Source organism: Carica papaya, chromosome 4, assembly GCF_054855325.1.
Source record: "Carica papaya isolate Zhongbai chromosome 4, ASM5485532v1, whole genome shotgun sequence".
NCBI classification, from domain to species: Eukaryota; Viridiplantae; Streptophyta; class Magnoliopsida; order Brassicales; family Caricaceae; genus Carica; species Carica papaya.
In genome coordinates, this window is record NC_142312.1 from 25463915 (window position 1) to 25490964 (window position 27050).

Here is a 27050-nt window from a genome sequence, read left to right on the forward strand (position 1 = left end):
CCCCCTCTCGGTTTTTGCCTCCGACGAGGCCCTTCCCGGCCTCCGTTCGATGCAATTTTTATATCACCGTGATCACCATTCTTTTCTCTACAGGTTGACCGGAGCCGAATCACCAAAACACGAACCTCGCCGGAGAGCCGCTGCACCCGAGAGCGCCGCCGCCGGTAAGCTCCGTTTTTCCGTGATTTTTTGGCCCCCCGAGGGCCCTAGGGTTGTTTTCTGACAAGGACCAATGCGAGCGTGGCCGAATTCGGCCGAAAACGGCCGAAAACAGCCAACCCGAGGCGACTCGCCGCCGCCAGCGGCGGCGCCGTCGCCGGAGCACGGCGGAGCCGCCGTGCCGGAGTTGCGATTTGGGCCGAAGGAGGCCCTGGGCCTAATTTGGATTTTTTTTGGAACACGTGCAGGTACTGTTAGTGTGTTTCAGTTTCCCGGGAAAAATTCAGGGAAAATTAGGGACAGCCTGCAGGCGCACTGTGAATCGTATTCGGATCTCGAAAACAAGTAAGGACCCCTCACCCTATTTCCTATCACGGTATTAAAGTTCAAAATGATAAAACGGTGTTTCTTGAATTAACGCATGTGTGAAATTGCTTAAGGTAGCTAATGGAGCCCGAGTCTAGTGTGATTGGTGGTTTACTGTTATTTGGCCTGTTTACAGCTTTAAATGCAAAATGAGGTTTGATGTGTTTATTTTACAGATTTGTGTGCATTTACTACGTTTTTATTAATCATGGGTTGAATGACTGAAAAACCGATACTGTATGTTGTCTGTTTGGCATGAACTACTGTTTGCTTGTTTATATGTGAATTGATGATGCTTATTGAGGAAAAGGAAAATGAAAGATTGTGTAGACTGATAATTGTATGATGGGGTTAGCCTGACTAGATATCCTGGGAGATGGTGGACGGACCGGGTCCGTAGGGAACCCTACCGGGATTGTGGTCTCACATGCCGGACGGGGTATGGAGATCTTATGGTTTTGGCGCCCATACCGGACGGGGTATGGGGACGGCCCGTTTCACCCTCATACCGGACGAGGTATTGAGGTTCATGGTTTTGGCGCCCATACCGGACGGGGTATGGGGACGGCCCTGGAAACTGATTATGAATGTTAAAGATTAACGGGTAGCGGAACCCCTATGGACCCCCACGGATACTAGTAGGCTGGTAAATGAGAAAAGAGATATGTTGTACAATGATTGAATTACAAGAGGCGTGATAAGTGTTATGTTTTACAGCTTAGATTATTCAATGATTATGATGATGTTATTGTTTTTCTCATATTGTTTTCATAAATTCCACCAAGGTAAGTGGATGGTAAAGGTTTTCATGTTAATAAACGAGTTTGTTGTAAATTATGCTCCATTGGTCTTTTTGTGGTTTTCTACCCACCTTTATCTCCGTGACGGTGAGATATCGTGATGTTCTTACTGGGCTAGTGTAGCTCACTCCTTAATTAACCATTTCAGATCAGGAAGACATGGTTCCCGAGCCCGTTCCGCAGGAGGACGACGAAGGGGATGCCTAGAGACTCTGTAGTCATACGCATAGTTTATTTTCGAGTTTTCTTTCTTAGTTAGTTTAACCTTTTATATTTTAAGTACGTTTTTTTTTTTGGTTTTTCGTGTAAGGGATGTTAACTGAAATTTTGATCTCGCTACTGCATTCGATATATTTAAATACTCATTTCTTTTTTTTAATATTTCCGGGGCCGTTACAGTTGGTATCAGAGCCGCATTTCCTCGGACCCATCCCTTACACTATAGTCCTTTAAAGAAATACTCACCGATTGGTCGTTACTCAACCATTCCTTGTAAATGCAAGTACACAGAAATGAGGAGAGGAAGGCCCCCACTAAACCGAGCGGCCCAAGATAATTCGCTTCGAGAGGATTTGGACAGATTATATGAGATGGTGGAAGCTCTCGTAGCTGCCCAGCGAAGGCAAGAGGAGAGAAGGGAGTTACCCGGACCTCCTCCGCTAGCGCAGGTTGAGCCCCCGTTACAGCAGGCTGATCCCGAGCCACCCCGGCAGGAGCCTGTTCCTCCACAATACCACCTGGCACCACAGCCGCGGTACGACCCGGTACCACAGCCACAGTACCAACAGGTACCGCCACAGCATATTCCAGTGCCCCCACCCCATCAGCAGGCGCCACCACAGGGTCCCCCAGTTCACCCTCAGCCGGCCCCAGTTCCTTTACCTCGGGACCCCGCTCCCTCCTTGATCGACCCTGGCTTCATAGAGAGGTACAGGAGACTGAACCCTTCTACTTTTTCGGGGGGATCCTCTTTTGAAGAGGCCCAATACTGGCTGGCGGAGACTGAGAGAGCCTTTGAGACCTTGGGAGTAATTCCTGAGCAGAGGGCTGCCATTGCCTCCTACATGCTGGTAGGGGAAGCAGTACGCTGGTGGGAGCTCAAGCGGGCCACCCTGCCTGTACCAGTTACTTGGGAGCAGTTCCTAGCGGCTTTCCATGCGGAGTATCTCCCTAAACACATCCAACATTTAAAGGAAATGGAATTTGCTCAGTTGGTCCAGGGTAATATGACAGTGTCGGAATATGCCCGCAAGTTCCTGGAGCTGGGCCGACATGCCCCGGAGACATTGTTGGATGAGGGCCGAAAGGCCAGGAAATTCCAGTGGGGTCTCCGCCCGGCGATCAGACAGCACTTGTTGGTGATGGAGCTCGAGACATATTCGGCAGTCCTGGCAAAGGCGCAGATCATAGAAAGGAGCTTCGACACCCGCCCTCAGCTAGCGGGAAGTTCCCGACCTTCAGCCCCGCTCCGCAGGCCAGCGCCTACCATGCCTGTCCAACCCAGTAAGAGACCCAGGCCTGCCGCTCAGGGCCCTCCTCAGGCTATGGGGGCAGCTCGTGGGAAGATCTGCCAGTACTGCGGCAGGGATCATGGGGACCGACCCTGCTACCGCCTCAACAACACCTGTCGCATATGCGGCAGTGCCCAGCACTATGTGAGGGAGTGTCCTAGGAACCAGAATCAAGGGAGGCCTCCAATCCAGGGCAGAGTTTACAACCTTACCCAGAAGGATGCCGATGCAGACCCGGACGTGGTACATGGTATGTATACTATCTCTGGCCACATAGCTCATATTTTGTTTGATACTGGTGCATCACATTCTTTTATTTCACATGTTCTTGCTTCCAAAATTTGTGTACCACCTGATAGACTTGATTCATTATTGTTTGTATCTACCGCTGGGGGGGAGACATTACTAGGAGAGGTTGTCTACAGGGCATGTGCCGTGGAGATAGCAGATAGAAAATTGAGGGTAGACCTGATAGGGTTAGACACAGGGGATTTTGATGTAATCCTAGGAATGGATTGGCTGGCGGCGTATCACGCCACCATGGACTGCTTTAATAAAAAGATTGTATTTAATCCTCCCAACGAGGAGCCATTTACAAGTTAATAAAATTATTCGGTACTGATTCTCCCTAATGACAAATTCTTTTCTTCTTAATTCCCAGTGCGTTGATATTGTATTTTCCCTAACTAGGTAAACCCAAGAAGGAAGTTTGTATCCAAGAGATTCCAGTAGTCCGAGACTTTCCAGACGTATTTCCGGATGAACTGCCCGGTCTACCAGGGGACAGAGAGGTCGAGTTCACCATAGACTTACAGCCAGGAACCCAACCCATCTCGGTAGCTCCTTACCGAATGAGCCGCATCGAGATGGAAGAGCTAAGGAAACAAATCACTGAGCTACAAAACAGTGGCTTCATTAGACACAGCATTTCCCCATGGGGTGCCGGGGTTACTTTTGCAAAGAAAGGAGATGGAACGTTGAGACTGTGTATTGATTATAGAAGGATAAACAAGGTAACAATTAAAAACAAGTACCCTCTCCCCTGGATTGATGACCTTTTCGATCAGTTGCAGGGTGCACAGGTCTTTTCTAAAATAGATCTACGATCAGGTAAAAGTGAGAGCAGAAGACATCCCCAAGACGGCATTCCGAACCAGGTACGGACACTATGAGTTCCTGGTTATGCCGTTTGGGCTAACCAACGCCCCGGCCATCTTTATGGATCTAATGAACAGAATCTTCAGAGAGTTCTTGGATAAATTTGTCATCGTGTTCATCGATGATATCTTAGTCTACTCAAAAAGTAGAGAAGAACATGCTCATCATCTTGCCCAAGTCCTCCAGGTACTCAGGGAAAAGAAGTTGTATGCAAAGTTGAGCAAGTGTGGATTTTGGCTCGAGCAAACCGCCTTCCTAGGACATGTTATATCGAAGGAAGGGGTGTCGGTGAACCCCGAAAAGGTTGAAGCGGTACTTGGTTGGAAAAGGCTGACAACAGTTAAGGAAATTCGCAGTTTCCTAGGGATGGCGGGTTATTACCGCCGGTTTGTCGAAGGGTTCTCCAGTCTAGCGGCCCCTCTAACCCGACTCACAAAGAAGAATGCAAAGTTTGATTGGAATGAGAACTGCGAAAGGAGTTTTTCAGAATTGAAGAAGCGACTGACTACTGCACCCGTGCTGGCTCTACCGAGTGGATCAGGAGGGTATACAGTCTATAGTGATGCCTCCTATCTGGGCCTGGGTTGTGTCCTGATGCAGCATGGAAAGGTTATAGCATATGGGTCTAGACAGCTAAAGAATCATGAGAAGAACTATCCTACCCATGATTTGGAGCTTGCCGCAATCATACACGCCTTGAAAATCTGGCGCCATTATTTGTATGGAGAGACCTTTCAGATCTACACCGATCATAAGAGCTTGAAGCACATCTTCACTCAGAAGGATCTCAACATGCGTCAGAGAAGGTGGATGGAACTCCTCAAGGACTATGATTGTGACATCCTATACCATCCAGGTAAGGGCAACGTAGTAGCCGATGCCCTCAGTAGGAAGAGTGCAGGCACCCTAGCCCATCTGATGGTTTCGGAATGCAGGTCCGTTGGGGCTACGCAGCAGGTTCGACTGCAAGATCTGAAGAGGGCCACATGTTTGAGCCACCTAGCAGTCCAACCCGAGTTAATCCAAAGAATAAAGGAAGCCCAGTCAATCGACCCCGCCCTAGTAAACCGCAAGAAGGATGCAGAACAGGGAGTGAACTCAGAATTTCAGATCTCTGCCGACGGATTGATTCGTTTCAAGGACAGAATGTGTGTCCCAGACGACAATGAATTAAAAAGAGACATCATGACAGAGTCCCATAGTTCAAGGTTCGCCATGCATCCAGGAAGTACAAAAATGTACCAAACTATGCGACCCCGATTCTGGTGGAATGGGATGAAGAGAGATATAGCCGACTTTGTATCTAAGTGCTTGGTATGTCAGCAGGTCAAAGCAGAACATCAACGCCCAGGGGGGTTGCTTCAGCCTTTACCGATTCCAGAATGGAAGTGGGAACACATCACCATGGACTTCGTATCGGGACTACCCAAGGCACGATCGGGACACGATGCCATATGGGTAATTGTTGACCGACTCACTAAGTCTTCCCACTTCCTGGCCATCAGAATGACTGATTCGTTGGACAAGTTGGCAAGAATGTACGTCCGGGAAATAGTCAGACTGCATGGGGTCCCAGTAACAGTGGTATCCGACAGGGATCCCAGATTCACTTCTCGGTTTTGGAATAGTTTCCAGCAAGCTATGGGAACAAAGCTGTCCCTCAGTACTGCCTTCCACCCCCAAACCAATGGACAATCAGAGAGGACAATCCGTACGCTGGAGGATATGCTCCGAGCTTGTGTCCTTGACTTCGGAGGCCATTGGGACGACCATCTACCCCTGATAGAGTTTGCCTACAACAACAGTTACCAAGCAAGCATCGGCATGGCCCCATACGAGGCGCTATACGGGCGTCCGTGCAGGTCACCGATTTGTTGGGAGGAAGTGGGCGATAGAAGATTGTTTGGCCCGGATTTAGTGGAAGAAACCACGTCCAAGATAGTTAAGATCAAGAAGAACATCCAGACAGCTCAGAGTAGGCAAAAGAGCTATGCTGATACCCGGAGGAGAGACCTGGCCTTTGAGAAAGGTGACCGTGTGTTTCTTAAAGTCACCCCCTTCAAGGGAATCAGTAGGTTCGGCAGAAGGGGAAAATTAAACCCCAGATACATTGGACCCTTTGAAATCTTAGACAAGATTGGTACCACTACCTACAGACTTGCACTGCCCCCTGAGCTCTCCCGGGTTCACAATGTGTTTCATGTATCTATGCTGCGCAAGTACAATCCGGACCCTTCTCATGTCGTGGCTCATGAACCGCTTTCACTCCGAGAGGACTTGTCTTATGAAGAAATACCGGTCAGTATCACGGACCGAGAAAGCAGAATACTCCGTAACCGGGAAATATCATTTGTAAAAGTCTTGTGGCAGAACCACACGCCTAGGGAGGCGACTTGGGAGCTGGAATCAGAATTTAGGGCCCAATATCCTCATCTGTTTGATCAAGAGTAATGAGGCAAATTTGGGGACCAAATTTCTTTATGGGGGGGAGAGTTGTAGCACCCGGAAAGGAGGAGGAAAAAAAAAAAAAAAAAAAGGGGGGCCACGTCAGCAGCCACGTCAGCAGGCCCGGTCAGCAGTCCCGGCCAACCAGGGCCTGCCACGTGGCAAGATCGCGTCACTCCGAAAGGAGCCACGTTGGTGATCCGCGTGGGTGCGATCCGACGGCCCAGATCAATCACGCGATCGGACGGCCCAGATTCAAACGCACGGACGGCCCAGATTCAATCAAAAACGAACGGCCCAGATTAAAACGAAATGAACGACTGTGATCAAAAGGCAAGGGGTTATAAATAGAACCTCCACACCAGACCAAAAACCCTAGCCGCCAGCCGCTCGTCGGAGAAGACGAACCAGAGGCCGACCGCCGCCACCCGCCGCCACTCGCCGCCGCACCGGGGAAATTTTCGACTGCCGATTGAGGTAAATTTCATACCCCCGACTCGTTTTTCCCCGCTGATTCCTCTTATGGCCAAATCGATGCCGAAATCCCGGCCAAACGGCCGGAATACGCGGCCGAAGCCCAGCGGCGCCGCCGCGCCCCCTCTCGGTTTTTACCTCCGACGAGGCCCTTCCCGGCCTCCGTTTGATGCAATTTTTATATCACCGTGATCACCATTCTTTTCTCTACAGGTTGACCGGAGCCGAATCACCAAAACACGAACCTCGCCGGAGAGCCGCTGCACCTGAGAGCGCGGCCGTCGGTAAGCTCCGTTTTTCCGTGATTTTTTGGCCCCCCGAGGGCCCTAGGGTTGTTTTCTGACAAGGACCAATGCGAGCGTGGCCGAATTCGGCCGAAAACGGCCGAAAACAGCCAACCCGAGGCGACTCGCCGCCGCCAGCGGCGGCGCCGTCGCCGGAGCACGGCGGAGCCGCCGTGCCGGAGTTGCGATTTGGGCCGAAGGAGGCCCTGGGCCTAATTTGGATTTTTTTTGGAACACGTGCAGGTACTGTTAGTGTGTTTCAGTTTCCCGGGAAAAATTCAGGGAAAATTAGGGACAGCCTGCAGGCGCACTGTGAATCGTATTCGGATCTCGAAAACAAGTAAGGACCCCTCACCCTATTTCCTATGACGGTATTAAAGTTCAAAATGATAAAACGGTATTTCTTGAATTAACGCATGTGTGAAATTGCTTAAGGTAGCTAATGGAGCCCGAGTCTAGTGTGATTGGTGGTTTACTGTTATTTGGCCTGTTTACAGCTTTAAATGCAAAATGAGGTTTGATGTGTTTATTTTACAGATTTGTGTGCATTTACTACGTTTTTATTAATCATGGGTTGAATGACTAAAAAACCGATACTGTATGTTGTCTGTTTGGCATGAACTACTGTTTGCTTGTTTGTATGTGAATTGATGATGCTTATTGAGGAAAAGGAAAATGAAAGATTGTGTAGACTGATAATTGTATGATGGGGTTAGCCTGACTAGATATCCTGGGAGATGGTGGACGGACCGGGTCCGTAGGGAACCCTACCGGGATTGTGGTCTCACATGCCGGACGGGGTATGGAGATCTTATGGTTTTGGCGCCCATACCGGACGGGGTATGGGGACGGCCCGTTTCACCCTCATACCGGACGGGGTATTGAGGTTCATGGTTTTGGCGCCCATACCGGACGGGGTATGGGGACGGCCCTGGAAACTGATTATGAATGTTAAAGATTAACGGGTAGCGGAACCCCTATGGACCCCCACGGATACTAGTAGGCTGGTAAATGAGAAAAGAGATATGTTGTACAATGATTGAATTACAAGAGGCGTGATAAGTGTTATGTTTTACAGCTTAGATTATTCAATGATTATGATGATGTTATTGTTTTTCTCATATTGTTTTCATAAATTCCACCAAGGTAAGTGGATGGTAAAGGTTTTCATGTTAATAAACGAGTTTGTTGTAAATTATGCTCCATTGGTCTTTTTGTGGTTTTCTACCCACCTTTATCTCCGTGACGGTGAGATATCGTGATGTTCTTACTGGGCTAGTGTAGCTCACTCCTTAATTAACCATTTCAGATCAGGAAGACATGGTTCCCGAGCCCGTTCCGCAGGAGGACGACGAAGGGGATGCCTAGAGACTCTGTAGTCATACGCATAGTTTATTTTCGAGTTTTCTTTCTTAGTTAGTTTAACCTTTTATATTTTAAGTACGTTTTTTTTTTTGGTTTTTCGTGTAAGGGATGTTAACTGAAATTTTGATCTCGCTTCCGCATTCGATATATTTAAATACTCATTTCTTTTTTTTAATATTTCCGGGGCCGTTACATCAATCCCATGATAGAGAATAAGGTGAGGGATCCTTACTCGATTTGACGATGAAAAGTTAAATGGTTTACTGCGCCTACGGGCGGTCCTTAAGTTCCCTGAAATTTTCTCCGAGAACTGAAACACGCTTATAGTACCTACAAATGTTCCAAATAAATCCAAAATCATCCCAGGCCCTGCTTGGCCAATTTCAAAAATCTGGTACGACGGCAGTCCGCCTCGTGTCGATTGTTTTCGACTGTTTTTGACCGAATTCGGTCGATTTTGCATTGATTCCTTGTGAGCACACACGCAAAAGGGTCTCGGTGGGCTGAAAAAATACGAAATACTGAAACTCACTGGCGGTGGGGCTCTTCGGTGCGGCGGCTCCTCACGTTGTGGTTGGGTGTTTCGCTTCGGTCAACCAGTAGAAAAGAAAACAGTGATCACAACAGTAGAAAAATTACGTGAAACGGGAATCAAGAATGGCCTCATTGGAGGCGGGTTGTGAAATTCCTTGCGGCGCCATTGCCGGACTTCGTCGGTATTTTTTGACCAATTATCCAGTTCTTTTACTTCGATTTGGCCATGAGTGAGTTTAAAATTGAATTTCGTGCAAAAAAATTTTTTTTAATCTTTTTTAGCAGTCGGAAAGGATTCTGGTGCGGCGGTGGTTGGCTTCTCGGCGGCTGAGTTGTTTTCTCCGGCGAGGGGTTCTAACGGTTAGGGTTAGGGTTTGAGTGTAGATTGGGTTATTTATACCCATCCATTTTTTATCTGGGTCGTCTATCGCGTTTGATATGAACCGTCCGATTGCGATTAAATAGGGAGTGGATCTGGGCCGTCCGTGTGCAATTCACTTTAGGCCGTCCATACTCGCGAGAACGGATCTCAGCCGTTCGATCGCGCGCACTCGGATCGACCACGTGGCTCCCCCCGCGTGGCCTCCCGCATTAGTGCCTCTGCCATTTGACGCGTTCTGGTTGGTCAGGGTTGTTGACTGGGTATCTGATGTTATAAAATTTTTTTAAATTGTATTTTTATTCTTAATTTCTGATTTTTCTTTTAAAAATACATCTGAACCCAATTTTTCACCCATTTTCTCTAAAATTATTTTCAATTTAATTCTTAATAAATTTTACCATTTTTTTCATTAAATTAAAATAAAAAAATATAAATAAATAAATAATTATATTTATTAATAAAAAATGAAAAAAAAAGGTTTTGGTGGGTGTTACACACACTGTGTTCATGACCACATTATTTTATCTCTGAATAAATTGATTGAATTATGTTTTACTCCTCGTTTGGTCATAGGAGAGGGCATGAGAGTATAAAAGGGAAAGACAGGGATGAAGTTTCTTTCCCTTTTGGCTTGGCACGGCGGGCCTCCAGTAGGATGCCCACATGACAGGCTATTAGCTCAATGGTAGACTCTGTCCCCTAATAATTGTGTAATCGTGTCAAATTTTCAAAACTATTTTTGATGCTTTATTTTAAATTTAATTACTCGATTATTCTAATATATTTTAAATAAAAAGGAAAGATGGGTATGTGTCGTATATAAAATTATGAGACGATAAGGAGAATCTTACAGCACCATAAAGAAAGATTTAGGGCATGAGGAGACAAAAATGAGTAAGCTTAATAGAGGTGTGTGATGTAGCATGTTGGCTTTTACCATGCATGGCCAAAAAGGTGAGTGAGATGGGAAGTAATCGCCAAAAAGTTGTATGTTCAGGGAAATCTGTAAGCATTAGTATACAGACCTGTTTTCAGATATGCATATAGCTCCCCGTCCTGTAAATATATAAACACTAATGAATGGATTGCCCAAATCCCATCATCTGTTTTAACATATGCATATATACATACATACATACATACATACATATATATATAAATTATAATTGTTTGATGATCATGATCTTTATATCTCGTCTTGGATTTCAGTTTAATGCATCTTGCATTTTGATATTTGCAGGTAGAGGGAGGAAGTGAAGTGAGGACTGCATTAATGGAGCACAGAAGTGGAGTTTAGAAGGTGAAGATCTTGCTCAAGACCGCGCACTTTGCTGCTGAAACCCTGCATCAGGTTTTTGGTGTATCATAATTAACCCTAGCTATTACAAGAAGAAGAGGAAGAAGAAGAAGAAGAAGAAGATAGGCCAAAACCTTGATGCGGGTCTTCATACAATAGGTTGCGTGGTCTTGTACAGCAAGATCTTGCTCCTGCATCAATGGGAGATCCAGGAACACAGACGAATCCATCAGTAGGTATCAACTTTTAACTTTTGAAGAGAATATAATTACCAAACAATTAAGTGCATGTTTAGGTTCTTTTGCGCGAACAAAACATTTTATAATCCAAGCTTGCGATTAACCTTGCTGTTGTGGACGTTGCAAACTCTAAATACAAGAATAATTCTTATGAGGGACTAAAGAATCAGCAAATCAGCGCTTCCAGAGTTTTTAAATCTTTTCAACAAACCGAGATTTTCGTTTCAAAGTTGTTTAAAGATGTTCAACAAAATCGTCGGAAGACAAGAAGATGTTTATTGATCTATTCTCGTTTAGTATGATATGGACTAAATAAAAAGTAAAAGGAATAAATAAATAAATAAAATACAAGAATGTAAGTAATTTAAGTATATAACCAAACAAACTTTTTTATATGGATGATACATTCATCTCTTTATATATTTACTAAGAGCTTGTATTATGATGATAATGTATGTATCATATAATTAATAAAGTGTATTTATTTTTATTAAAAAAATAAAATATTAAATATTGTATGTAATTATCGAGTCATTTAATTTTATTTTTAAAAATTATTACTCGTTTGTTCTTGAAAATAACGCATTTATAACTTATATAAACAAGGAAAATTACTTGGAGGTCAATTGGAGACCTCAATGTAATGTGGGAAGCTTGAAATTAATCCCTGCATTAGTAGTACTATTAACTGGTTGCAAGTTAGTTTGTTTCGAAAGAACAGGCATTTCTACTGGGTTTGAGGTGGGATGAGAGACGGCGAGAGGAGGTCGTTCGAATAATTAACTGCAAATTTTGAATTTTCCTTCCCTCTATTTGTTGTTGTAAGCTTATCTTCTTAACTTTTTTTTTTTTTTGTTGAAACAAACTCTACTTTTTGCAGCCTAAAATTTACATTTACATTTGTTGTAACACCCAAAATAATTTTTTCTATTTTATTTATTTATTTTTTATGTAATTTAACTTAAATTAATTTTTGTGAATATAAAAATATTAATAATGATAAAATTGGGTAAAAATATTATTTGGATTTAATTAAAATTGATTTTGGAAAAAAAGGGTGAAAATTTGGATTCTAAGGGGTATTTTTGAAAAGAAATTCGGAAACCGGAGGTCAAAACGCAATTTAAAAAAATTGCGCCACGTCAGCAGCCCTGGCCAACCAGGACCTGCCGTGTGGCAATGCCACGCCGACCCGGGAACGGACCACGTGGGCAATTCGCGTGCGCGCGATCGGACGGCCCAGATGCGTCCCCGCGCTCACGGACGGCCAGATCAAGCGTGCGCACGGACGACCCAGATTCAATCAAGTACGGACGGCGCATATTTAATCGCGATGGACGGTCCAGATTTAATCTAAATTAAATCGCGATCGAACGACCCAGATTAAATCAAGATGAACGGCTGTGATTAAAAGGCAAAGGGTATAAATAAACCCCCCACACCTGACCACAAAAACCCTAGCCGCCAGCCCTCGCCGGAGAAGACGAACCATACGCCAGAGGAGCCGGCCGCCGCCACCCGCCGCCGCACCGGGGAGTTTTTCGACCGCCGATCGAGGTAAATTTCATACCCTCGATTTTTGCCTCCGATGAGGCCCTTCCCGACCTCCGTTTGATACAATTTTTATATCACCGTGATCACCATTCTTTTCTCTACAGGTTGATCAGAGCCAAATCACCGAAACACGAACCTCGCCGGAGAGCCGCCGCACCCGAGAGCACCGCCGCCGGTAACCTTCGGTTTTTCGTAATTTTTTGGCCCCCCGAGGGCCCTAGGGTTGTTTTATCACAGGGACCGATGTAAGTGTGGCCGAATTCTACCGAAAACGGCCAACCTGAGGCGAATCGCCGCGGCAAGCGGCGGCACCGTCGCCGGAGCACGGCGGAGCCGCCGTACCGGAATTGCGATATTGGCTGAAAGGGGCCCTGGGTCTAATTTGGGATTTTTTTGGGACACCTGCAGGTACCAGTAGTGCGTTTCAGTTTCCCAAAAAAAATTCAGAGAAAATTAGGGACAGCCTGTAGGTGCACTGTAGAGTCGTATTAGAACCCCAAAAACAGGTAAGAACCCCTCACCCTATTTCCTATCACGGTATTAAAGTTCAATAAATGATAAAACGGTATTTCATGAATCAATAAATGTGTGAAATTGTTTAAGGTCGCTAATAGAGCCCGAGTCTGGTGTGTTTGTCGGTCAGCTGTTGTTTGGCCTATTTTACAGTTTTTAAATGTAATATGAGGTCTGATGTTTTCATTTCATAGTTTCGTGTGCATATATCACTATTTTATTGATTATGGGTTGAATGACTGAGAACCCGATGTTGTATGTTGTCTTGATTGACATAAATTACTGGTTTGCTTGTTTGTGTGTGATTTGATGATGACTGAGGAAAAAAGGAGAATGAAAGGTTAAGTAAATTAATAATTGTATAATGTGGTCAGCCTGACTAGATATACTGAGAGATGGTGGACGGACCGGGTCCGTAGGAAACCCTACCGGGATTGTGGTCTCTCATACCGAACGGGGTATGGAGACTTTATGTGTTTTGGCGCCCATACCGGACGGGGTGTGGGGACAGCCCGTTTCACCCTCATACCAGACGGGGTATTGAGGTTTATAGTTTTGGCGCCCATATCGGACGTGGTATGGAGACGGCCCTGAAATCTGATTACAAGTGTTAAGGGTTCACGGGTAGCAGGACCCCTATGGATCCCCATTGATACTAGTAGGCTGGTAAATGAGGAAAAATATGTTGTGCGATGATTGAAATACAAAAGGCGTGATAAGTATTATGTTATACAGTTCATATGATTTCATGATGATGATAATGTTATTGCTTTCGTATGTTATTTTATGAACTTCACCGAGGTAAGTAGATAGTAAAGGATTTTATTATTGATAAAAGAATTTGTTGTAAATTATGCTCCATTGGTCTTTTTGTATTTTCTACCCACCTTTACCTCCGTGACGGTGAGATAGTGTGATGTCTTTATTGAGCTGGTGTAGCTCGTTCCTTATTTAATCATTTCAGATCAGGAAGACATTGTTCCCGAGCCCGTTCCTTAGGAAGACGGCGAAGGGGACGCCTGAAGACTCCGTAGTTATATTTAGAGCTTTTATTTTCGAGTTTCTCTTTTAGTTAGTTTGTTCTTTTATACTTTGACCACGTTTTTTGTTTTGGTGTAAGAGATGTTAATCAAAGTTTTTATTACGCTTCCGCATTTGACATTTTTAATACACATATTCAATTTTAAAATTCCGGGGCCGTTACAGTTGGTATTAGAGCCAGGTTTCCTCGGACCCATCCCTTACACAATAGTACCTTAGAGAAATACTCACCGATATATCATTACTCAACCATTCCTTGATAATGCAGGTACACGGAAATGAGGAGAGGAAGGCCCCCACTAAACCAAGCGGCCTAAGATAATTCGCTTCGGGAGGATTTAGACAGACTATTTGAGATGGTGGAAGCTCTCGTAGCTGCCCAGCAAAGGCGAGAGGAGAGAAGGAAATTACCCGGACCTCCTCCGCTATCGCAGGTTGAGCCCCCGCTACAGCAGGCTGATCCCGAGCCACCCCGGCAGGAGCCTGCTCCTCCACAGTACCACCGGCACCACAGCCGCGGTACGACCCAGTACCACAGCCACGGTACCACCAGGCACCGCCACAGCACATTTCAGTACCCCCACCACATCAGCAGGTGCCACCACAGGACCCCCCAGTTCACCCTCAGCCGGCCCCAGTCCCTCTACCTCGGGACCCCGCTTATTCCTTGATCGACGCCGGCTTCATAGAGAGGTACAGAAGACTGAACTCTTCTACTTTTGCAGGAGGATCCTCTTTTGAAGAGGCCCAATACTGGTTGGCAGAGACTGAGAGAGCTTTCGAGATCTTTGGAGTAGTTCCTGAGCAGAGGGCTGTCATTGCCTCCTACATGCTGGTAGGGGAAGCAGTACGCTGGTGGGAGCTCAAACGGACCACCCTGCCTACACCAGCTACTTGGGAGCAGTTCTTAGCGGCCTTCCACGCGGAGTATCTCCCTAAACACATCCGACACCTAAAAGAAATGGAGTTTGCTCAATTGGTCCAGGGAAACATGATAGTGTCGGAGTATGCCCGTAAGTTCCTGGAACTGGGCCGATATGCCCCGGAGACATTGATGGATGAGGGCCGAAAGGCCAGAAGATTCCAGTGGGGTCTCCGCCCGGAGATCAGACAGCACTTACTGGTAATAGAGCTCGAGACATATTCAGCAGTCCTAGCAAAGGCGCAGATCATAGAAAGGAGCTTCGACACCCACCCTCAGCTAACGGAGAGTTCCCGACGCTCAGCCCCGCTCCGCAGGCCAGCACCTACTGCACCTGTCCAACCCAGTAAGAGGCCCAGACCCGCCATTCAGGCCCCTCCTCAGGCTACGGGGGCAGCACGTGGGAAGATCTGCCAGCACTGCAGCAGGGATCACGAGGACCGACCCTGTTATCACCTCAGCAACACCTGTCACATATGCGGCAATGCCCAGCACTATGCAAGGGAATGCCTGAGGAACCAGAATCAAAGAAGGCCTCCAATCCTGGGCAGAGTTTACAACCTTACCCAGAAGGATGCCGACGCAGACCTGGATGTGGTACATGGTATGTATACTATATCTGGCCACATTGCTCATGTTTTGTTTGACACTGGTGCATCACATTCTTTAGTTTCACATGTTCTTGCTTCCAAAATGTGTGTATCACCTGATAGACTTGATTCATTGTTGCTTGTATCTACCGCTGGGGGGGAGACATTGCTAGGAGATGTTATCTACAGGGCATGTGCCGTGGAGATAGCAGATAGGAAACTAAGGGTAGACCTGATAGGGTTAGACACGGGGGATTTTGATGTAATCCTAGGAATGGATTGGCTAGCGGCGTACCACGCCACCATAGACTGCTTTAACAAAAAGGTTGTATTTAATCCTCCCAACGAGGAGCCATTTACAAGTTAATAAAATCATTAAGTACTGATTTTCCTGATGGTAAGTTTTCTTAATTCCCAGTGCCTTAATCTTGTATTTTCTCTAACTAGGTAAGCCCAAGAAAGAAGTTTGTATCCAAGAGATTCCAGTAGTTCGAGACTTTCTAGACCTATTTCTGGATGAACTGCCCGGTCTACCAGTGGACAAAGAGGTCGAGTTCATCATAGACTTACAGCTAGGTACCCAGCCCATCTCGGTTGCTCCTTACCGAACGAGCCGCATTGAGATGGAAGAACTAAAGAAACAGATCACTGAGTTACAAGACAGTGGTTTCATTAGACACAGCGTTTTCCCTTGGGGTGCTGGAGTTACTTTTGCAAGGAAGGGAGATGGAACGTTGAGACTGTGCATTGATTACAGAAGGATAAACAAGGTAACAATTAAGAACAAATATCCTCTTCCCCAGATTGATGACCTTTTCGATCAATTGCAGGGTGCACAGGTCTTTTCTAAAATAGATCTACGATCAGGTTACCATCAGGTAAAGATAAGAACAGAAGACATCCCCAAGACGACATTCCGAACCAGGTACGGACACTATAAGTTCCTGGTCATGCCGTTTGGGCTAACCAACGCCCCGGCCATCTTTATGGATCTAATGAACAAGATCTTCAGAGAGTTCTTGGATCAATTTGTCATCGTGTTTATCGATGATATCTTAGTCTACTTAAAAAGTAGAGAAGAACATGCTCATCATCTTGCCCAAGTCCTACAGGTCCTCAAGGAAAAGAAGTTGTATGCAAAGTTGAGCAAGTGTGGATTCTGGCTTGAGCAAACCGCCTTCCTGGGACATGTTATATCGAAGGAAGGGGTATCAGTGAACCCTGAAAAGGTTGAAGCGGTACTTGGTTGGGAAAAGCTGACAGCAGTTAAGGAAATTCGCAGCTTTCTTGGGATGGCAGGTTATTACCGCCGGTTCGTCGAAGGGTTCTCTAGCCTAGCAGCTCCTCTAACCCGACTCACAAAGAAGAATGCAAAGTTTGAATGGAATGAGGACTACGAAAGGAGTTTTTCATAATCAAAGAAGCGACTGACTACTGCACCCGTGCTGGCTCTACCGAGTGGATCAAGAGGGTATACAGTTTATAGTGATACCTCCTATCTGGGTCTGGGTTGTGTCCTGATGCAGCATGGAAAGGTTATAGCATATGGGTCCAGACAGCTAAAGAATCATGAGAAGAACTATCCTACCCATGACTTGGAGCTTGCCGCAATCATACATGCCTTGAAAACCTGGCGCCATTATTTGTATGGAGAGACCTTTCAGATCTATACCGATCATAAGAGTTTGAAGCACATCTTCACTCAGAAGGATCTCAACATGCGTCAGAGAAGGTGGATGGAACTCCTCAAGGACTATGATTGTGATATCTTATACCATCCAGGTAAGGGCAACGTGGTAGCCGATGCCCTCAGCAGGAAAAGTGCAGGCACCCTAGCCCATTTAATGGTTTCAGAATGCAAGTCAATTGGGGCCACGCAACAGGTTCGACTGCGAGATCTGAAGAGGGCCACATATTTGGGCCGCCTAGCAGTCCAACCCGAGTTAATCCAAAGAATAAAGGAAGCCCTGTCAGTCGACCTCACCCTAGTAACCCGCAAGAAGGATGCAGAACAGGGAGTGAGTTCAGAATTCCAGATCTCTGCCGACGGATTGATTCGTTTCAAGGACAGAGTGTGTGTCCCAAACGACAGTGAGTTAAAAAGAGACATCATGACGGAGTCCCATAGTTAAAAGTTTGCCATGCATCCAGGAAGTACCAAAATGTACCAAACTATGCGACCTCGGTTCTGGTGGAATGGGATGAAGAGAGATATAGCTGACTTTGTATCTAAGTGCTTGGTATGTCAGCAGGTCAAAGCAGAACATCAACGCCTAGGTGGGTTACTTCAGCCTTTACCGATTCCAGAGTGGAAGTGGGAACATATCACCATGGACTTCGTATCGGGACTACCCAAGGCACGATCAGGACATGATGCTATATGGGTAATTGTTGACCGACTCACTAAGTCTTCCCACTTCCTGGCCATCAGAATGACTGATTCTTTGGACAAGTTGGTAAGAATGTATGTCTGGGAGATAGTCAGATTGCATGGAGTCCCAGTGACAGTGGTATCCGACAGGGACCCCAGATTCACTTCTCGGTTTTGGAATAGCTTCCAGCAAGCCATGGGAACAAAGCTGTCCCTCAGCACTGCTTTCCATCCTCAGACCGATGGACAATCAGAAAGAACAATTCGTACACTGGAAGATATGCTCCGAGCTTGTGCCCTTGACTCTGGAGGCCATTGGGACGACCATTTACCCCTGATAGAGTTTGCCTACAACAACAGCTATCAAGCGAGCATTGGCATGACTCTGTATGAGGCGTTATATGGACACCCATGCAGATCACCGATTTGTTGGGAGGAAGTGGGCGATAGAAGATTGTTCGGTCCGGAGTTGGTAGAGGAGACCACTTCGAAGATAGCTAAAATCAGAAAGAACATTCAGACAACCTAGAGTAAATAGAAGAGTTATGCAGACACCCGGAGGAGGGATCTAGCATTTGAAAAATTCGACCGAGTGTTTCTTAAGGTCACTCCTTTTAAGGGGATCAGTAGGTTCGGCAGGAGGGGGAAACTGAACCTCCGATTTATTGGGCCGTTCGAAATCCTAGACAGGGTTAGTACTGTTGCCTACAGACTAGCACTGCCTCCAGAGCTCTCTAGAGTCCACAACGTGTTCCACGTATCCATGCTACGTAAGTACAACCCTGACCCTTCTCATGTCTTGACTCATGAATTGCTTTCACTCCAAGAGAACTTGTCTTATGAAGAAGTACCCGTTGGTATCACGGAGCGACAGAGCAGGATACTCCGCAACAGGAAAATATCATTTGTAAAGGTCATGTGGCAAAACCACACGCCCAGAGAGGCTACCTGGGAGCTAGAATCAGACCTTAGAGCCCAATATCCCCATTTGTTCGACCAAGAGTAAGAGGCAAATTTGGGGGACCAAATTTCTTAAGGGGGGGAGAGTTGTAACACCCAAAATAATTTTTTCTATTTTATTTTATTTTAATGTAATTTAATTTAAATTAATTTTTGTGAATATAAAAATATTAATAATGATAAATTTGGGTAAAAATATTATTTGGATTTAATTGAAATTGATTTTGGAAAAAAGGGGTGAAAATTTGGATTCTGGGGGTATTTTTGAAAAGAAATTCAGAAACTAGGGGTCAAAACACAATTTAAAAAAATTGTGCCCCGTCAGCGGCCCAGTCAGCAGTCCTGGCCAACCAGGACCTGCCGCGTGGCAAGGCCACGTCGACCCGGGAACGGACCACGTGGGCGATCCGCGTGCGCGCGATCAGACGGCCCAGATGCGTCCCCGCGCGCACGGACGACCCAGATCAAGCGTGCGCACGGACGACCCAGATGCACGCGCACGGACGGCCCAGATTCAATCAAGTACGGACGACGCATATTTAATCGCGATGGACGGCCCAGATTTAATCCAAATTAAATCGCGATCGAACGGTCCAGATTAAATCAAGATGGACGGCTGTGATTAAAAGGCAAAGGGTATAAATAAACCCCCCACACCTGACCACAAAAACCCTAGCCGCCAGCCCTCACCGGAGAAGACGAACCAGACACCGGAGGAGCCGACCGCTGCCACCCGCCGCCGCACCGGGGAGTTTTTCGACCGCCGATCGAGGTAAATTTCATATCCTCGACTTGTTTTTCAATGCTGAGTTCCCCTGTGGCCAAATCGGAGCCAAACTCCCGGCCAAACGGCCGAAAAACACGGCTGAAACTCAGCGGCGCCGCCGCGCCCCTCCTCGGTTTTTGCCTCCGATGAGGCCCTTCCCGGCCTCCGTTTGATACAATTTTTATATTACCGTGATCACCATTCTTTTCTCTACAGGTTGATCGGAGCCAAATCACCGAAACATGAACCTCGTCGGAGAGCTGCCGCACCCGAGAGCACCACCGTCAGTAAGCTTCGGTTTTTCGTAATTTTTTGGCCCCTCGAGGGCCCTAGGATTGTTTTATCGCAGGGACCGATGTAGGTGTGGCCAAATTCGGCCGAAAATGGCCAATCCGAGACGAATCGTCGCCGCAAGCGACGGCGTCGTCGCCGGAGCACGGCAGAGCCGCCGTACCGGAATTGCGATATTGGCTGAAAGGGGCCATGGGTCTAATTTGGGATTTTTTTGGGACACCTGCAGGTACCAGTAATGCGTTTTAGTTTCCTGAAAAAAATTCAGGGAAAATTAGGGACAGCCTGTAGGCGCACTGTAGAGCCGTATTCAGACCCCGAAAACAGGTAAGGACTCCTCACCCTATTTCCTATCACGGTATTAAAGTTCAATAAATGATAAAACGGTATTTCATGAATCAATAGATGTGTGAAATTGTTTAAGGTCGCTAATGGAGCCCGAGTCTGGTGTGTTTGTCGGTCAGCTGTTGTTTGGCCTATTTTACAGTTTTTAAATGCAATATGAGGTCTGATGTTTTCATTTCATAGTTTCGTGTGCATATATCATTGTTTTATTGATTATGGGTTGAATGACTGAGAACCCGATGTTGTATGTTGTCTTGTTTGGCATAAATTACTGGTTTGCTTGTTTGTGTGTGATTTGATGATGCTGACTGAGGAAAAAAGGGGAATGAAATGTTAAGTAAATTGATAATTGTATAATGTGGTCAGCCTGACTAGATATACTGGGAGATGGTGGACGGACCGGGTCCGTAGGGAACCCTACCGGGATTGTGGTCTCTCATACCGGACGAGGTTTGGAGACCTTATGTGTTTTAGCGCCCATACCGGACGGGGTGTGGGGACGGCCCGTTTCACCCTCATACCGGACGGGGTATTGAGTTTTATAGTTTTGGCGCCCATACCGGACGGGGTATGAGGACGGCCCTGGAATTTGATTACAAGTGTTAAGGGTTCACGGGTAGCGGGACCCCTATGGATCCCCATAGATACTAGTAGGCTGGTAAATGAGGAAAAATATGTTGTGTAACGATTGAAATGCAAAAGGCGTGATAAGTATTATGTTATACAGTTCATATGATTTCATGATGATGATAATGTTATTGCTTTCGTATGTTATTTTATGAACTTCATCGAGGTAAGTGGATAGTAAATGATTTTATTATTAATAAAAGAATTTGTTGTAAATTATGCTCCATTAGTCTTTTTGTATTTTCTACCCACCTTTACCTCCGTGACGGTGAGATAGTATGATGTCTTTACTGGGCTGGTGTAGCTCATTCTTTATTTAATCATTTCAGATCAGGAAGACATTGTTCCCGAGCCCGTTCCGCAGGAAGACGGCGAAGGGGACGTCTGAAGACTCCGTAGTTATATTTATAGCTTTTATTTTCGAGTTTCTATTTTAATTAGTTTGTTCTTTTATACTTTGAGCACGTTTTTGGTTTTGGTATAAGGGATGTTAATCAAAGTTTTTATTACGCTTTCGCATTTGACATTTTTAATACACATATTCAATTTTAAAATTCTGGGGCTGTTATATTTGTTTTAAATAATAATTAAATTCTTGTCCTATGCCATGCATAAACTATAGTTTTTATAATTAGATAAAATAAAATACTATTTTATGTGAACAAAATTACATGGAGTAAAAAAATTTATGATAAAAATATAATATCAAAAAAAAAAAAGATCATATCTTAATCATACATTGTATGTAATTACTAAATTTTTAACTAATTAAGAATACATTCTATAGGAACTCAATCATATTTAAATTCTATTTTTATATTTAAATAATTAATTATTATATATTATCAAATACTTTAACTATTATATATTATTCTAATATATTTAAATTTAATTTTATATTATAATTAAATAAATAGATAACTATTATTTATATTATCCTATTAAATATAAAATTATTTAAAAAATAAAAAATTGACAGCTATATGGTCGCAGACTTGGTCTATTCCATCATAACGGCAGAAACAACGTGCTGACGCTGAAACCCAATCAAACAAAAATTAAACCCAGGGGCTATCTTTGGACTGATCGTCTTCTCCAATTACAACAGATGCCGGCGTTGATATTCAGAGTCGCGAGCATTCGTAGCTCTCTATTCGCACCCATAAATCTCCCCCATTTTCTCTCTTCCAAACCTACCGCTCTTTCTTTGTTCTCAACTCTCCGGACCAGATCGCAAATGGAGTCCTACGCCACGTCCTCTGGGTCCTCCAAGCTTCTCTTTCGCCAACTCTTTGAGAAGGAATCATGTACTTACACTTACCTTCTCGCCGATGTCTCTCACCCGGATAAACCCGCCTTGGTACGTACACAAAAAAAGAAACAACCATTCTTCACAAATGGATTTTGAATTTTTGGCTGTTTAATTTCAATTTCTTTGTCGTTTGATTTATAATTATTTTCACACTTTCCCTTTTTGACTTCTCAAATTTAATTGTTGTTTGGTTTAGAGACAAACTTTTGGGTTTTGTACAGCTTATTCTTCTTTATGTGATTATGTTTGTTTTAATGAAGTCTGGGGTTCTAAATTTCCAAGGTTTTTCTGGGCAGTTGATTGACCCTGTAGACAAGATGGTTGATAGAGATTTGAATCTTATAAATGAACTGGGATTGAAGCTTGTCTATGCCATGAACACCCATGTCCATGCTGATCATATAACTGGAACCGGGCTTATTAAGGTTGGCATTACTAATTACCTTCTTTCTCAGCCTTTTCCAATTTCTCTTCAACATTGTTTATTTTCTTGGATTTCCAGTTGGGATTTCTTATTTCTAAAGTGTTTCCTTTATTTAAATATTTATCGTCTGTTTTTCGCAGACTAAGGTTCCAGGTGTAAAATCTGTTATTTCTAAAGCAAGCGCTTCAAAAGCTGATGTGTTTCTTGAACCTGGGGATAAAGTCACGTTTGGTGATCTCTTCCTGGAGGTAGGCCTCTGGAGATGCTTACTTTGATGGCTCTGACATTTTATCAACTTCTGCGATATATACAGAATTATCTACCTTCAAAATATTCTCATCTATAGTTTTCTGGTTTAGTGCTAGAAGAAAGGCCCACAGCTAGTATACATACTTCTATTCCTGTGGTTTAGCAAATGACTTATAGGTGATTTTCTTTTGTGAATTTTGATGACTTGTCAACTTTTCTAGTACCCAGATGCATATGTGTAACGAGGGTGGATACAGGTGGATCGAGAATATTGGGATTATTGAAATTATCTCATTACTTAAGTAGATACATGATCATAAAAACTAAAGATGGATTCCCTCCCTCTACCATTTTTCTCTCATGTTTAATGCAGCATGTTTCTATCCCTTATGTGTAAAAGAAAATTTTTGCTTTACCATCCTAAACAGGGAAGTAGATAAGATTAACCAATAATTACAGGAAAGCTTGGGCAAAAATTCAATGGAAAGTCACCCTTCAAACGTGCTGTCTCTTTGAAAGATGTCCTCTTTTTTTTTATTATCCTGAACTGATAGCTTAGTGTCTCAAACTTATATTTTGAAAGATAGTGCATTTAAGAGTTTAATACATGCTATTCTGGCTCATGTACTCAACAAAATCTTTGTTTCAGGCCCGTCCTACTCCTGGCCATACAATAGGTTGTCTTACCTATGTTACTGGAGATGGAGCCGATCAGCCTCAGCCAAGGATGGCATTCACAGGAGACACTTTGTTGATTCGTGGATGTGGAAGAACAGATTTTCAGGTATAGCTTCAAAAAGTATATTGTAACTTGACAGAAAAAGAAAAAAGAAAGGATAATGTTTTTTCTTTTGAAGAAATATTCCCTCTTAGTCACGGTTCAAAAAGACATTATCTCTATTAAAATGCAAAGGTAACACTATTTCTGTTACTAACCTGGAAGTCAAAATTCTGTTAAGCTGGGTCATGGCAATTCAAAGAATTCTGATATGCCAAGTTTTCTGCTGTTCTCGATGGACTACCAATCGGAGATCAAACTAGCAAATTTTTTCATGGAAAGCATTTCAAGTGGATTCTTCTTTATATCTTTGAGAATAAAATTGCTGGTCTTTATTCTCTCAGATCCCTCTTGTTTATAGAAGGTTTTTTGAAGATTCCCCTAACTGACTTCGTCTTCGAATTTAGCCAGCTTGATTCTTTAGACTACCTAACAGATGATTTTTATGGGTTATCATCCATCCCTTGGTATCGTATTTGGTCTCTCCAAACTTTGGTGGTTACATCATGGGGTTGTTATATGCAACTGCAAACAACTTCAAAATTGTCGCTGCTGTAGCTTGGTTAGCATCAGTCTTCTACTCACTTGGCTTTACCCTCTCGGGAGCTGAAGATGACTTCATTGACCATTTGGTAAAAAAAAAAAAATTGTAGACTCTCCAAATTAACCAATGCCATTAGCTATTTCTTTTCAGTGAGCATGTATTGTAGTGATTCATGTCACATGTGTCCTCTTTTATTTTGTTAGGCGAATAGGAAAATAGAATATATTCTGTCTTGGCATATCTTTTATGCTTCAATCTTTGAAGAATTGCCTTTTTTCAAATGTTTTGACAGGGTGGAAATTCAGAGCAACTCTACGAATCAGTACATTCACAGGCAAGTTAAGGAAAAGAAATACCAAGAGAAAAAACCTTATAACATTTAACCTTTTCACTAATAACTACCGATTTCTTTTTTCTTTTTTGATAATGGAAACCAGATCTTCACATTGCCCAATGACACATTGGTTTACCCAGCTCATGACTACAAGGGTTTCACAGTAAGGAAATACACATGTTTACCATTCTTTTTTAGTATGTGAATAGCTGCTTATACAGAACATGGACTTTTAGGTGAGCACAGTAGGAGAAGAGAGGCAATACAATCCACGCCTAACAAAAGATAAGGTAATTATTTGGCTAAAACACTGCATTTTATTGTTCCTGCCAAAAAGCTTTTCCTGTCTATATCATCAAGTGGTTTTCTTTGTCCAGTCATCAGAGAATTGGGTGGAAACTTCTTTTTTGTTCTTTGCCGGATTTATCCAACAAGTCATCATACGTGATTTGGTTTCTGTGAAGCATTATAACTATTTTTGCGTTAGCTGCAATTCTTTTGGGGAAAAATTTGCTGAATTCATGCTTCCTATTCTTTCTTTTTTAGCCGTTTTTTCCCTTTCCAAAGCAATCACCTGATTAACTGACAACTATTTTCAGAAACACCCTAAAAAATGCATTCTAATTGCTGAAGGCACTAGATACCACATCCTATGTTCTCCGTAAGTTATATAAAAAAAAATGGTGTTAGTTCTTTTATAGTTTGATGCACAATGCCCTGGATATATTACTGTGCCAGAAGCATGATAGAAATTCAGGGAGAACAACTTCATGAAGATTCTATACCTTTTTACCTTCAGTAATTCTATCTAAATGTTAAAAGCGTATTATTTGTTATGCATTTATATGTTTCTTTTCTTCCTGCAGGAAGGATTCAAAGCTATCATGGAAAGTAAGTACCTACTAGAATTCAAGTTTGAGAAATGTCTCTTGTAGGGTAGTTTGCCTTGTGTTCTATTGCCTGTCAAACTAAGTGCATGTATATATAATTGTGCAACAGATTTGAATCTTGCATATCCGAAGATGATAGATGTGGCCGTACCTGCAAATATGGTCTGTGGGTTGCAAGATCTGATATCCAAAGTCTGATGCTCGGCTGCACCTGGGTTCTTATTGTGTTGTCCAACATCAAAACATCTATTTTCATCGAATAACATATTGATGGCTCCTGAGTGTGAAAGTTAAATAAACAATATACAGAGAGGTGAAAATCCATGGTAAATGAGCCAATCTATAAATGATGTCTCTACGATCATGATTGTAATCAGTAAATATCTTTCTTCGAAAGGCTAGTTTTGGTGCAAACGAGAAATATACACAATGTTAAACACAAAACTGTACTATGTCCTGTTTCTCTTCAGCACTTTCTCAGAAAGCTTTGTGAACAATGAATAGACTGATGGATGCTAAAGCACTCGAAGAAAGTTTTCAACATTTAAAATTCGTAGAAGGTGAGCCATTCGGAGATTTCCTTTTATTTTTTTGTGTCTATAATAGAATTTGTCTTATTTTAGTGAAGTTGGTATGTGTTGAACGACCAACAAAGCTGAATTTATTCTACTGTTCAATTTGAAGTTTCTCAAACTTTCTGCTTCTCCTTCTTCATTCAAACTTTACATTCTTTTCATTGCTTTGCTCCTCTGTACTTCCCTGTCATCTTTTAAATCTCTTTCTTTTTCTTCTGGCAACCGAACCGGGAAATGCTAAAAAGATTTACTATTGTCTTTTAGATCTGCTTTTTTCAAGCAACCAGTCAACACACTGATAATGAGGTTGATAAGTTTGATGGGTCATCCAAGCATTCTAAATTGAGAGAGTTGATGAGTGTTTCAATGAACCAACTGTTTGGAAAAATTCATCTACCAAGCAATTGGTTTGACAAGAACGTGAAGAGGCTAACTCTGGTTGTGCAAAGTTATAAATATTTTAGGAGATAACTAGTCTTTGTATATAATATTTTAATATCAGCAATTGATATTTTGGTGTACATGAAGTAACGTGGATATAAACAGGTATTTGTTCAGGTGGAGTTCAATTTTACCATGAAAATTTTGAATAAATTATTGGGTATTGCTCAAAAAATGCTTTTAGTATGTTAGATGGATGAATCTCGAAGTGATAAAGGACTTGAATTTTGTAAGAGTGATATTCATGTAATTGCATATTCACCATTAGGGTCATCCAAAAGGAGGCAAAGATTTGATCTTTGAATTAATAGTTGAAAGGAATTGTCAAGAAATTCACTTACGCTTTGTTTGGATAAATTTTAATGATGAATAAGTAATATATAATAATGACAGTGATTGAAAGACAATAATATAAGATAGAATGACAAAAAATTTTCACGTTTAAATGATTGTGTATTAATGTATATTAATGACAACTGTTTTATTTGGATGATAAAATAATATTATTG

General features: G+C 43.4%; 2 protein-coding genes across 11 annotated transcripts; both read left to right on the forward strand.

Annotated features, from left to right (window-relative positions):
• Positions 1–1709: 1709 nt before the first annotated feature.
• Positions 1710–4879, forward strand: LOC148266484 (uncharacterized). Its single transcript, XM_088218408.1, has 2 exons — positions 1710–3086; positions 3527–4879. Exons 1-2 carry the CDS (start codon positions 1838–1840, stop codon positions 4006–4008), a joined length of 1731 nt encoding a protein of 576 aa, XP_088074534.1. The 5' UTR covers positions 1710–1837; the 3' UTR covers positions 4009–4879.
• A 5422-nt stretch (positions 4880–10301) lies between these two features.
• Positions 10302–26227, forward strand: GLY3 (glyoxalase II 3). Of its 10 annotated transcripts, none has more exons than XM_022039299.2 (10): positions 10543–11011; positions 21988–22354; positions 22603–22731; positions 22871–22978; positions 23629–23763; positions 24594–24635; positions 24739–24798; positions 24872–24925; positions 25502–25526; positions 25635–26227. In XM_022039299.2, exons 2-10 carry the CDS (start codon positions 22103–22105, stop codon positions 25721–25723), a joined length of 894 nt encoding a protein of 297 aa, XP_021894991.1. In that variant the 5' UTR covers positions 10543–11011; positions 21988–22102; the 3' UTR covers positions 25724–26227. The 10 variants fall into 10 exon arrangements, with proteins under 10 accessions (XP_088074539.1, XP_088074537.1, XP_088074540.1 ...); XM_022039300.2 differs by having other exon boundaries at positions 10543–11007; XM_088218417.1 differs by lacking the exon at positions 21988–22354.
• The last annotated feature ends 823 nt before the right edge of the window (positions 26228–27050 follow it).